The sequence below is a fragment of the Globicephala melas genome, chromosome 2, assembly GCF_963455315.2.
Source record: "Globicephala melas chromosome 2, mGloMel1.2, whole genome shotgun sequence".
In the NCBI taxonomy this organism is placed as follows: domain Eukaryota; kingdom Metazoa; phylum Chordata; class Mammalia; order Artiodactyla; family Delphinidae; genus Globicephala; species Globicephala melas.
In genome coordinates, this window is record NC_083315.2 from 164,481,906 (window position 1) to 164,495,892 (window position 13,987).

Here is a 13,987-nt window from a genome sequence, read left to right on the forward strand (position 1 = left end):
TACCTTAGCTGATAGAGGAAGAGGAGGCTCAGGCTTGGTTTACAGACGGTTTTGCATGATATGCAAAGGTGCAAGCAGATCTTCCCGGTGGGCAGAGCTCTGAGCAGTGCACCTAGTTGTTCACTTTGCTTGGACCAAGCAATGTTATACTAATTAATGGGCTGTGGCCAATGGTTTGGCTGGATGGTCAGGGATTTGGAAGGAACACGATGGGAAAGCTGCTGACAAGGAAATCTGGTTGACAAAGATATTTGGGGACGAGGTATGTGGACAGACCCCTCTGAATGGGCAAAAATGTGAAGACATTTGTGTCCTATGTGAACGCTCACCGAAGGGTGACCTGAACAGAGGAGGATTTTAACAGTCAAATGGATAGGCTGATCTGTTTTGTGGATACCAATCTGCCTCTCTCCATTCACCCGTCATCACCCAGTGGGCTCATGAGCAAGGTGGCCATGGGGGCAGGGATGGAGCTTACGCATGGACTCAGCAACATGGGTTTCTACTCACCAAGGTTGACCTGGCTTCAGCCACCACCAAGTGCCCAGTCTGCCAGCAGTGGAGACCAATACTGAGTGCCCACTACGGCACCAATCCCCAGGGTGATCAGCCAGCTATGGTGGCAGGTTGATTACAATGGATTGTTTACATGACAGAAGGGACAGAGTTTCACTCTAATTGGAAAAGACACTTACTATGGATACGGATCGCTTTTCCTACATGCAATATTTCTGCCCAAACTGCCAAACTTCCTTAAGCACTGTCATGGTATTCCACACAGCACCACTGTTTCTGATGAAGGAACTCACGTCACAGCAAAAGAAGTGCAGCAACGGACGATGCTCATGGAATTCACTGGTCTTACCATGTTCCCCACCATTCTGAAGCTGGCTTGATATCATGGTGGAATGATCTTTCGAAGACTCAGTTACAGCACAAGCTAGGGCGGCAAGTTTCTCCAGAAGGCTGAAACGCTCTGAATCAACATCCAATATATGGTGCTGTTTCTCCCATAGCCAGGATTCACGGGTCCAGAAATCAAGGGGTAGACATGGGAGTGGCACCACTTACTACTACCCGTCGTGACCCACTAGCAAAATTTTTGCTTTCTGTTTGCATGACTTTATGCTCTGCTAGCCTAAAGGTCTTAGTTCCAGGGGGAATGATGCTTCCTCCAAGACACGAAACAGTGATTCCACTGAACTGGAAATTAAGATTGCCACCCAGCCACTTTGGGTTGCTCAGGCCTCTGAATCAACAGGCAAAAGGAGTTGCGACACTGGCTGGGGAGAATGATCCTTACTGTCAAGGGAAGTTGGACTACTATTCCACAGTGGAAGTAAGGAAGACTGTCTGGAGTACAGGAGATGCCCTAGAGGGTCTATGAGCATGACTAGAACCTGTGACGAAGGTCAGTTGAAAACTACAATGCAATCTAGTCAGGACTATTAATGGCCCACATTCTTTGTGAATGAAGGTTTGGATCACCCCACGAGCTGAGGTACTTGTTGAAGGCAAAGGGAATACCAAGTGGGTAGTGGAAGAAGGCAGTTACAAAGACCAGCTATGACCCCGTAACCAGTTATAGAAACGAGGACTGTGACTGCCATGTGTATTTCCTCCTTACTTCGCTATGAATAAGTGTGTGTATAAATTATATATTTGTTTCCTTTCCTCCCTTATTCCTTCATCATATTAGATAAGATGTGTTGACTTTATATCAACCATGGTAGTTAAGTATTTTAAACTTATACCATAGTCTTTAAGTTATGGGATTTCAAGGAGAAGAGCGGATATCACTACACCACTCAAGGACCTTATGTCCTCTTCTGGGGAAGGGTTAGTGGGTTGTTGGGATAGCTGTATCATGTTGGGTGGAATGACCACGTTTTTGTCTTTATCTGGAGATCAAGTACAGTTTAAGGAGATGCAAATGGCTGCCAAGGTGACAGGGGCGGGACTTGTAATGGTTAACTTCAAGTGTCACGTGACTGGGACACAGGCTGAGATTAACCATTATTTCTGGGTGTGTCTGTGAGGGTGTTTCTGGATGAGATTAGCATTTGAATCCCCTCCCCAATGTGGGTGGGCACCAGCCAATCCCTTGGGGGCCTGAATAGAAAGAGAAGCAGAGGAAGGGAGGGTTCAGTCCCTTACTGCCTGCCTGCTCAACCTGGGACACTGGTCCTCTCCCCTTGGACTGGGATTTGCACCAGGGGCAGCTCTGGTTCGGAGGCCTTCGGACTTGGACTGGAATTGCACCATGGCTTCCAATTGTGGGACTTCTTAGCTGTCATAGTTGTGTAAGCTGATTCCTTATAATAGATCCCCTTTTATATATATGTGTGTATATATCCTATTGGTTCTGTTTCCCTGGAGAACCCTAATATAGTCAGTCACTTTATTTTTAGCCATTCCAGGGAGTATATAGTGCTATCTCATTGTTGTTTGGTTTGCATTTCCCTAAAGACTAATGATGTTGTCGATCATCTTTTTATGTGCTCATTTGCCACCCACAGATCTTCTTTGGTGAACTGTCTGTTCAAATCTTTTGCCCCTTTTAAAAAATGGAGAGTTTTTTTTTCCTTGAGTTTTGAGTGTTCTTTATATATTCTGGATACCAGTCTTTTATCAGACATAATTTGTAATTTTACCCCAGTCCGTGCCTTGTCTTTCCATTCTCTTAACAGTTTCTTTCGAAGAGCAGAAGTATTTAATTTGGATGAAGTTCAATTTATCAGTTTGCTTTTACAGATTGCACTTTTTGTGTCTTATCTAAGAAATGTTTGCCTAACGCAAGGGCACAAAGATTTTCCTTCATGTTTTCTTCCAGAAAGTTTATAATTTTAAGTTTTACATTTTAGGTCTATGATCCATTTAAAATTTCTCTATAGAGTGAAGTATTTATTGAAGTTCATTTTTTTCCATATGATAGCCAATGGTTCCAGAATCATTTGTTGAAAAACTATCTCTCCTCCACCAAACTGACGCTGCACCTTTATTAAAAAAAAAAAAATCAGCTACCTATATCTGTGTGGTTCTATTTCTGCACTCTCTATTCTATTTCACTGATGAGTTGTGTATTCTGATACAAACACCACAGTGTCTTAATTGTTGCAGCTTGTGAGTCTTCAAATCCACGTTGGTCTACTGTTTCAAAGGTGATTTGCCTATCCTATGCATTTAGACCCAGGTCCTAGGCATTTAGACCCAGGGTGTCAATTTCTACTAAAAAAAAAAAAGCCTGCTGGGATTCTAATTGTGCTGAATCTATAGATCAATTTGGAGAGAAATAACATCTTAGCTATACTGAGTAGTTCCATCACACATGGCGCTTATCACTACTTAACTGAATAGTATTTGAGGGGTACCTTCGGCAAAGCTCTGAACTTCACTCTCTCTCTGCGGCTTTCTCCTCTCCAACACTCTGCCCTGCAAACTCCAGCTTCCCCGGCTTTCCTGGGTCATTTCCATCTCAGCTCCACTTGTGTTTCCCCTCCCTGTACTGCAGCCTGGATACTCTCTCAAGGCAGTAAGCTGGGCAATCATAGGGCTCACCTCATTTACTTCCCGTCTCTCAGGGTTCACTGTGCTTCATTGCTAGATGTTCAATGTCTTCCACACTGTGGTTTCATATATTTTGCCCACTTAAAAAATTGTTTCAGGCAGGAAAGTAAATCCGGTCCCTGTTATTCCATCTTGGTAAGAAGTGGAAGTCTCAATTTTTAATTTTTAATGTCAAATCTGTTCTCAAAGTTATAAAATTCAAGTAAAAACAGGACAAAAACATAACTAGTAATTAGTACAATGTTTTATCACACTTTGTTTATTTGTTCATTAACTCATTTCATTCCAAGAACATTCATTGAATTCTGCATGGTAAGCACTGTGCTGGCATCTAAGCATACAGTGCTGAGGATCAAAGCCAGACAGGCCCCTGGCTCTCACAGAGCTTACAATCTAGTGGGACAGACAGACATTAATCAAATAATTACAAACAAAAATGTAACACTGCAATTGTGATAACTGCTATGAAGGAAAGGAACAAAACAGTGCTATGATAACCTACAAGAGGGTGATTTTATGGTATTTGTTTCTATTGAGCCTATATCCATGATTTGAAAAATATCACTACTGTTTCTTTATGTTAAAGTCACAAAAAAATTCCATTATGTATACAGTGGGAAAAAAGTATCCATCAAATAAACATTAGGTTAAGACGATATGCTAAGTACTTTGGAGCACACAAAAATTACGACACTATCTACGAAAATTAAGATCTAATTGGGCATATAAAATATAAAGAAATATAAAGGTTATATATCTATATCCTACAGGAATATAATTGGAAATTTACCACTTACACATCGTTTTTGTCTACCCCATTAAAAAAAGTATTTTTTCTATCAGCCCAATTGCAGAAGTTTGATCAGTTCCTTTGAGAAAACAAACACTTATTTTATTTTGTTAGGTCTTACCTAGATATCTCAGCTTGGGAATTCTTCTCTCCATCAACAGTGAAAGGAGATGCTCCAGTTAGTAATTCATACATTAGAACACCTAAACTCCACCAGTCAACTGCCTATAAAACAACAGTAATTTCATTTTCTAGAATATTAATTGTATTTTATATAAAAAGAAAAATGAACAAAATAAATCTATATATTTGACAATATTTTGACAAAAAGATTTTGTGCACAGCTTCCTGTGCAAGGAGTATTAAATTAGCACATGCAAAAAAGACATTGAGAGGACAAATATTCAGGTATCCTCAGAATTTAAACATAGAGAAGTCAATCAAGTGTTTCTATTGCTAAAAGTGTTTCAATTATTTCCTAAACTAGTAATGGTTTTACTTAGGCTAATTAAAAAAAAATTTTTTTAAATTAAAGTATGGTTGACTTACAATGTTATGTTAATTTCTGCTATGCAGCAAAGTGATTCAGATATATATATATATAAATTTTTTAATATTCTTTTCCATTTGGTTTATCACAGGATATTAAATATAGTTCCCTGTGCTATACAGTAGGACCTTGTTGTTTATCCATTCTATATCTAGCAATTTGCATCTGCTAACCCCAAACTCCCAACCCATCCCTCCCTACCCCCCAAAAAATTTTTTAATTTTAAATAAATTAAAAAAATTTTAAGTAAGTAAAATCTTTGGGCTTAGGATAGGGGGAAAAACGTACCAATCAGCATTTTTATTAACTATTCAGCTCCAATAAATATGAAATTTCTTAAAGCCAAAGAACGAAAATGAAAAAAATCCCATCAAAAGATGTTATTTTTTCATAACCACCTATATCAATTCCTCTCATGGAACCAATCACATAAATCTAGCAGTCTTCACTTTCTGGGAGGTATGGAAAGACTGAAAATAATATAAAATAAAATGTGATCTACGTTGGAAAACAATTTATAAAAGCAGTTACCTGAACTGAGAGCGTAGCAAATTATACAGAATTTAAAGAATCTTGATATATTGAAAATTAGTTCCTTTACAATTAGACAAATCAAGATTTCAATAATTGTTGGATATATGAGCTTACAGCAATGAGAAATTAACTGGTGCTAAAATTTTAAACTCTCTGCTTCCAAATTTCAGAGCCAAGATTTCAGAGAGATGATGTAAAGTTTGTGAGCCTAGAGTTATTTTAAAGAAAATACATAACAATAACATAGAAACTAAATCAGTAATTCAATTCTTTTATTTATACAAGCAGCTTTACTGCCAGCTGAGTCAGGACCCTTAGAACGTTGGATTTGAACCATGCTTGTAAATTAATACAGATCTATAATCAGATTCCTAGTCATGGACTGAAACCAATACCACACAAACTTGAAGAACTCCTAAGGGCTCATAAATGCATGATTAGTCATTAGCAAGGAGACCACCGATTCTCCACTGTTAAGATATTCCTACTGGGGACTTCCCTGGTGGTCCAGTGGTGAAGAATCCGCCTTCCAATGCAGGGGGACGTGGGTTCAATCCCTGGTCAGGGAACTAAGATCCCACATGCCACAGGGCAACTAAGCCCATGTGCCACAACTACTGAGCTCGCGTGCTGCAAACTACAGAGCCCATGCACTCTGGAGCCTGCACCACAACTAGAGAGAGAGAAAAAAAAAACCCACACGCCACAACTAGAGAGAAGCCCGTGCGCCACAATGAAGAGCCCGCACCGCAACAAATGATCCCACATGCCTCAACGAATATCCCGCATGCCACAACTAAGACCCGACGCAGCCAAAAAAAAAAAAAAGATATTCCTACTGTATATGTGAGATTTTGAAAGGGGATGAGGAAGACGGGGAGATGAGGAGCAAAAAAATAGTCAGAATTCCTTATTTGGAGAACGTTATTAATAAAGCAAAGGTGTTAAGAAAGAACTGAACAAATCTGTACCCTTTAATACAAGAAGAAAAAATATGTGACCTCGATTTTATAACTACTTAGAAAGCCTCATCTACAATCTTCATTTTGCACATACAAAGGGAAGTGAGGAGGGAAAAGACTGAGTTTTTTAGAAGGCTTAGGAAAACAAACTTAGACTATCTTGAATGCAGAACTGTTTTCTTTCTCCAAGGATTGTCACAATGGTTTTTTCTGTTGAAGAGGTAATCAACAAAGTTTCCAATATCACTACAAAGTTAAAAGCAGAAATTAAGAATAAGAAAATATGAGAGACTCCCTTTTTAAGGATCTCTTACAAAGCAAATTATTGACTGAAGGTGAAATAGTTTCCATATGTTTCTCTAGCAAAAATCAATAATGCCAATAAGCACTGTCCATAGTCATTCAGCATGACTCCAATGGGGACAATGTGCACTGTTTTTGCATTCATGACACCTCTGCATTGTACTGTGGCCCAGGTGTGTCCTAAAAGGCCAGGTCACATACAACAGACAAAGGGTGATTTCTGTTTTAAACAGGGTTACAATGGATGCTTTGCTCAAGACATGATACTTTTTTTTTTTTTTTTTTTTTTTTTTTTTGCGGTACGCGGGCCTCTCACTGTTGTGGCCTCTCCCGTTGCGGAGCACAGGCTCCGGACGCGCAGGCTCAGCAGCCATGGCTCATGGGCCCAGCCGCTCCGCGGCATGTGGGATCTTCCCAGACCGGGGAACGAACCCGTGTCCCCTGCATCGGCAGGCGGACTCTCAACCATTGCGCCACCAGGGAAGCCCAAGACGTGATACTTTTAACGGAAATAAAATAAAAATTATTATTTGAAGAATTAGTCGATTTTGAGATTTCCTTTAACAAGAGTATTATTCTATAAAACAAAATATTATCCTCATCAACAAAACCTGAAAAAAGGGAAATCTAGAATGTCCTAACCTTTCCATTATCTTTTTTCCTCCAAACCACTAGATATCATAACATGTTCGTGTATACAAAGCAAGGGAAAGGTAAAAAAAATGAAGATAACACCAAAAAGAGGGCCTAGGTTATTAACTAAGATTCTGTTTTTCTTTTTTTTTGTAAAGGGTTTTTTTTTATTATGTGTAACACAGACAAAGTTATTTAAGTCAATAAATTTTTAAGGAATTTCACATGTTCTGATTCTTTCCACTGCCAATCCCCTTAGTTCCTCCAAACTCATAATCTTCAAGATAAAACAGCCCTTTCAAAAAGACGTTATCATGTGAGTCAGCCCACAATTCTTTTAGTTAGGCTTCTTTGATCTCCAATGAAATATGGACACACTTCAAAATTCCCCACCTGTAATCTTTGGGATCCAATTTCCTCAAGCGATTTACTTTAGGACCATGTTTAGGGTCAGGAGATGGATCTGCCTGGTTCTGAATTTGACACCCTCTAAAAATGTATTAGGTTCAAATCATATTCACTCCTAAGCCATCACACCCTAGAACAGTACAGATCATTGGGATATGCCAATACCTTTTAAAATTATCCAGACACTCTGTTCAAGATAAAAGCCTAAAAAAAGAAGCCATCTTTGTTTCATGTCAACGTTAAAATTAGAGTACTAAATCAATACAGCTGATAATTTAAAAGCTTAAGATATGAGGGAAATTATCAGTTCTATAGTCCTGGAAGCAATCTTTATGTTTATCAATACACCCCCATCACTTGACTCTCTTAGGTATCATGTTCCTTCTTATCTGTATCAAAACTCATACTGAACAATGAGCTCTGGGTTGCAAAAGAGGATTTACTTGTGCACCTGTCTAGAAGTCTTTGTCCACAAATTAAACAAAAACAAACACAAGTGCTAAACTAGGATTCTTAATATACATTTTATAGCAATATATCAGGAAGTGTCAAAAATAGAACATACCTTGTCATGTCCTGAATCTCCCCCTCTGACAATATCTGGTGCCATGTATTCAATAGTTCCACAAAAGGAATATGCTCTTTCAGCCTTAAACAAACAATCAAACAAAGAAAAAGGGATTCGATTTTAAGCTCGTATGACAAGTGACAAGAAGAGAGAGTTAATACTACACGGCAGTGTTGAGATACACCACAGTAGCAAAGTAGTGGCAGAAGCTACTTGACAGACCTTCTTCTCACCAGGCAGACCTATATATACACACCTATACAGTATGAGGTAAACGGGTAAACTTTTTAAGCCCTGAAACTCTACTATCATCCATCCGTCCGTCCGTCCGACCATCCATCCATCCATTAATGAATCCACTCATTCGCTCTTCTTTTTTTCTGTGTGTGTATATATTTCAATCACTGATTTCTTTAACTGTTCTTGTAAGTGCCAATAGTCCTAGTAGTATGAATGACTTTATTTCCAGATCGGCAAGATTGGGAAAACATTGGGAAACCTGAAGGAGAAAGGAAGATCAAATGCTAAGAAGGGAAACAGGGAACCCAAAGATGAAAACGGATGAAAAGAATTTTTCCAATCTTACCATCATGTTTAAGTTTGGCACTGCCGATGGTGGGTTTAAGTGATGATGAGCAGAACTGTCTTTTAAAAAAAATACTGCCTCTTAAAGACAGTTGTTTCTCTTTTGTAGAACATTAAAAAGGGCTAATTTAATATATCAGCCTTAAAAGTAATCTTTAAAAATTACGTAATTAAAAAAATGACCAACTGTGTCATATCTCAATGTAATAAGGAGAAAAAAATATATGAATTGTTATGCAGATATATTAAACAGGGGAAAAATAATTCTTCTTTAACAATGTACATTCATATGGCTATATCTAAAATTTTAAAGGCACTTTGGTGCCATTAAAATATTTTACAAAACTATTTTAGAGGAAGCTTTTCAATTTACACTTGATTCTTCTTCTACCAGCAAGGTTTCAAGAAAAATAAGCATTCTTATTTACCAGCTTTAAACATAAAGGACACTACCCTAGCAATGTTACAGAAGTGGTAGAAGTCCCTAGTTTTATTGGCTGAAAGTTCAGCCCACAGATAATGAATGTAATGAATTTATTTAAACCCTGTGATAACAAATGTATTAAAACTACTTATTTATGATATATACAGCTCAATAATTTTATATAAACATATTATTTTATATAAAGAAAAATAAAATTAATATGGTTTATGACTCACTTCTTTCTTTTTATATACTATATATATATTGAAAGATTACTGTTCCCCTAGAAAGTAAAAGAAATAATCCAGTTATGCTTAGATCTGTAGAAAATTTTCTTTCTTGTTATCTGGCAGAATAATCTCATTGAACAGCTATGATAAACCATATATCAAATGTCATTATCTCTCTGCTTCATCACTTCAGTACCAAATGCTAATTTTGTATCAAACTACTGGAACGATTAAGGCTAAATAAAATTGATTTCATATAAATTTGCATATAAAAAGTAATGAATAATTTTAAACATTTTGTTAGACATGTTTAGATTGAAAAAAATACGTGAATGCTTAGGAAGCATTCATTTCTTCACTGAATTATTAAAAAAGAAATACTCCAAAATTACTTTTTAGTGGGATAGGGGGAGTGGGAGGGAGGCTCCAGAGGGAGGGGATGTATGTATACATATAGCTGATTCACTTTGTTCTACAGCAGAAACTAACACAAATTGTAAAGCAATTATACTCAAATTAAAAAAAAAGTATATATATATCAAAAACAAAACAAAACAAAGAAAAAAGAATGTGTATGAAGTAAAGCCTGGTCATAGTTTGAAAAGCTAAAAAAAAAAATTCCCAAGCTTCATAAAACTAAATATGTAGTGTTTGTAGTTAATACACTATTTATTATGCAATAGCCCTTTATAGGATATTAAGCAAAAATCATTATATAGCTGACATAAAGAAACACAGAAAAATTGCTAAGTCATAGTATTTATCATTTGATCTCATCTTTCTTTGTGAATTCCAGTCAACTGTTCTAGTTAAAATTAATTAATTTATTGAAGTATAGTTGATTCACAATGTTTCAGGTATACAGCAAAGTGATTTGGTTATACATATATACATATATATATTCTTTTTTAGGTTCTTTTCCATTATAATGGTTATTACAAGATATTGAATACAGATCCCTGTGCTATATAGTAGGTCCTTGTAGTTTATCTATTTTACGTACAGTAGTATGTATCTGTTAACCCCAACTTCCAAATTTATCCCTCCTCCCCCTTTCCCCTTTGGTAACCATAAGTTTCTTTTCTATGTCTGTGTCATTTGATCTCATCTTAAAAGATACCTTTAAAACATATGCTAAATCAAGTTTAGATATATTGAAAGAAAATAAAAATAATTCTCCAAAATGGTTTATGAGTAAAAAGATCACAAGTTTTGATTTATTGCTTCTCTAGATTTTTATTTATTTAGAAAACTAGACTTTTTAGTACATACAAATTTTCATTTCTATTTATAGGCATATCTGTGTTACAAGCCACTTTGGAATAATGCATATTTTCTTTTAAGTACGTGACAATGCTTAAATTTTACAACTTGAAAGTCATGAAAATCCGCACTCTCTTCTTCAAAATACTAGATATTCATAAGTTTAGTGTAAAACCAGTAAGAAACATATGGATCTTATTGATTACTGTGGGAAAGATCTGACAGTCACCACCACTTTCCATGTCTCTTTTTTTTCTTTATCTGACAATGAGAATTATGCAACGATGTAGTTCAGTTCTCCATTGTCTTGACATACAGGAAGCTCAGAACCACATTAAGTCCTCAAAGATATTTCTTCTACCTTCTCCGTGTGAATTCTGAGCTTTTTTAAAATTCATTTTAGCTTCTCTGTTTTTTTGGGGGGAGGAGGGAGGGACATAGGTAGTGTCTACATTAATAAATAATTGAGATAATTATTTAATTTATAAAAATTCCAAGAGTCAGCAAAATTAAGCTTAAGTGTTGGGAAGTTCCAATCCCTGAGGAATAATAGTAAACAAAGTATTTCTTAAGTCTCTCTGTTATTTTAAAACACTGTCATTTTAGCCTCTTGCAATTCTGTATCTGCTTCCTCTTCCTCTGCCCCAAATGGAAGTGTTACTCCCTCCGAATTCTAACTTTTAGTGTGTCAGTCTCAATTTCCTAAGAGTTTATATCTTCTATTGTAAAAAATAGCCGCAATTTTAACTTTTGAATTTGTGTTTATCAGCTTAGGAAGATTCACGTTATCTAGAGCAGTGGTCCCCAACCTTTTCGGCACCAGGGACCGATTTCATGGAAGACAATTTTTCCATGGACCAGGGGAAGGGGGGGAATGGGGGGATGGTTCAGGCAGCAATGCAAGCAATGGGGAGTGGCAGATGAAGTTTTGCTCACTCGCCACTCACCTCCTGCCGTGTGGCCCAATTCCTAACAGGCAGCGGACAGGTACCCGTCAGGGGCCTGGGGGTTGGGGACCACTGATCTAGAATGTATGCAGAATGCCTTTCAAATAATTGTACCCAGAAGACAAACTGATGAAGTATGATAGGGGAAGGTCTCTGGTGGGGACAAAAAAGATTTCAAGGTAATAGGTTATGAACTATGATATAAAAAGGCTAGGCTAGCATAGCTAAACTCTATTATGATTATTGTTTATTAAAAATTAATATTTTTCTCAAGGAGACAGGCAATCAGCCAATTTTGCAGTTAAGTCCATACTATTTTATAAGCAACATTACTTATTAAACAATACAGTGTTAAAAGATTGTGAAGGAGAATTTAATTGAATGTGAAAATAGTAAAAGCAGTGTGTGCACCATCCTGGCACATAATATGAAGTATTCTTGTGTTTAAGTATCAGCTGATCAAGGAGGCTTCACTGTGCCTTAGAGAGAAAGAACAGGTAACACTGGACAAAAAACTGGTTTCCTTCTAAGGAAGAATCCAAATAGGAACTCAACTGCCAAACCCTCGGGCATTTCTCAATAAACACGAGATTAAATCATGCCTAGCTTTTATTTGCCAATGTTTTATCTTGATCTTATCTGCTTATGATATATAGATAAATTTGTGAGTTTAAAATTACCAAAGAAATTTTTATTCCCCCATTCTGTATTTTTTCCCATCTCAATTTGGACAAATCTCACAACAAATATCCAAATGTTAGATTTTTAAGAAGAAATACTGCATTGCTAATCATCCAAGTCTATGCTCCCAAGACAGAAAGGAGAATCCCTAGGTGGCAGCCACAAAGAGGATGCTGAAAACCAGAGGTACCCATAGGACCTGGGCCGCGGCAGCACAAAGGAAAGGAAGGGAAGTTGTTTCAGATCCTAGCAATCCAGAAGCTTGAATTTCAATACTTTTATAAGGACAAAAGATGAGGCCCTCGGCTCTAAAGAGGTGGACTGGAATTACTACTCTTGTGTAAACCTTGGAATCTAAGGAAGCTGAACCCTCAGTGAAAGCAAAGTCTAGAAAAAATAAATTCACCCAGTAGCCCAGGTTTGTTTCTGTCTGAGCCCTAGATTTAAAAACAAACAAATAAATGTTCCTCTTGTGGAATCAAATCCCTAGGCTTGTGGCTCTCGTAGATTTGGGACCTAAATTTACTCTTTCCTCCATAGTATGGGAAAGTGAGAAAATCTGGTCCAACATGGTGACACTCTGGAACATATGACAGAACCAGAGGAATTCCCACTACTTAGCTGCCTCAGGATTCACACAGATAAAGCACTGGAGTCTCAAAATTACAAATTAGTGAACTATACTGTGCAAATAAAACAGAAGAATTACTTCAAATACTAGAAGAGCAATCTAGAAAAGGCCTAGTATGTTGTAAAAGATATAAAGAAAGGAAAATATCCATAAAACAATATAGCAGCATAGAAAAAACTAGGAAGATATGAAAAAGAATACAATAGAACTGTATAAATGAAAAAATACAATAAAAATAGGCAGACTAAACAGATTAGACACAGCTAAAGAGAATCTGTGAAGTATAAGACATATTTGAGAAAATTATCCTGAATGTTGCGAGAGTCCCAAGCAGACTAAATAAAAATATACCCATGGGTAGCAAATTTCTATTTTTTAACTTGAGTGGTGGTTATAAGAGTGTTTGCTTTATAGTAATAACTCACTAAGCCATACTTTCATTTTGTTTTTGTGTTTTATTTTATAATAAAAAGATACCAAAGACAAAAACCTAGTCCATTCCTAGGTATGTTCATATCCAGCTAAATTATCACTGAATATGCAAGGCAAAATAAAGGCATTTTAAGACAGAGATAGAGTTTACTATTCATTGATCCTTGTTTAAAAAGACATCTAAAGGATGCACTTCAGAAATAAACTGAACTCACAAGAAAAGAGTAAGATGTAAAAAGCAGTAGTGAGCAGAGAAAACAGGTAAACATGTGAGAAAATCTTTTGAATTTATAAAATGAAAATAATAATTACACAATAATCAATCTGGGAAATATAACACAAGATGGGACTAAAATAATAAGTAACAATAACATATAAAACGAGATGGATAACTGAAGCTAAAACATTCTAATGTTCTTGTAGTGGTCATGGCAATCATAGACATAATTGTTAATTTTAGACTCTGTTAAGTCGGGGTA

The 13,987-nt window shown here is 36.7% G+C and overlaps 1 protein-coding gene and 1 non-coding gene across 7 annotated transcripts in view; both read right to left on the bottom strand.

Annotated features, from left to right (window-relative positions):
• The window catches only part of RPS6KA5 (ribosomal protein S6 kinase A5), a 181,345-nt gene that overhangs the window by 36,228 nt on the left and 131,130 nt on the right, over positions 1-13,987 (bottom strand). For 4 of the 6 annotated variants that reach the window (XM_030883579.2, XM_030883583.3, XM_060295195.1 and 1 more), the window contains 2 exons: positions 8,313-8,396; positions 4,479-4,582 (listed from right to left, as the gene is read on the bottom strand). In XM_030883579.2, coding sequence (XP_030739439.1) covers positions 4,479-4,582; positions 8,313-8,396 — 188 coding nt within the window. Of the gene's footprint in view, positions 1-3,558; positions 3,701-4,478; positions 4,583-8,312; positions 8,397-13,987 lie in introns of those variants that run through there. The other 2 variants (XM_060295196.1, XM_030883584.2) reach the window with 2 other exon arrangements.
• LOC115867402 (small nucleolar RNA SNORA40) lies at positions 8,122-8,248 on the bottom strand. The gene has a single exon (XR_004045112.1). It is a non-coding gene; the product is annotated as a small nucleolar RNA SNORA40 (small nucleolar RNA).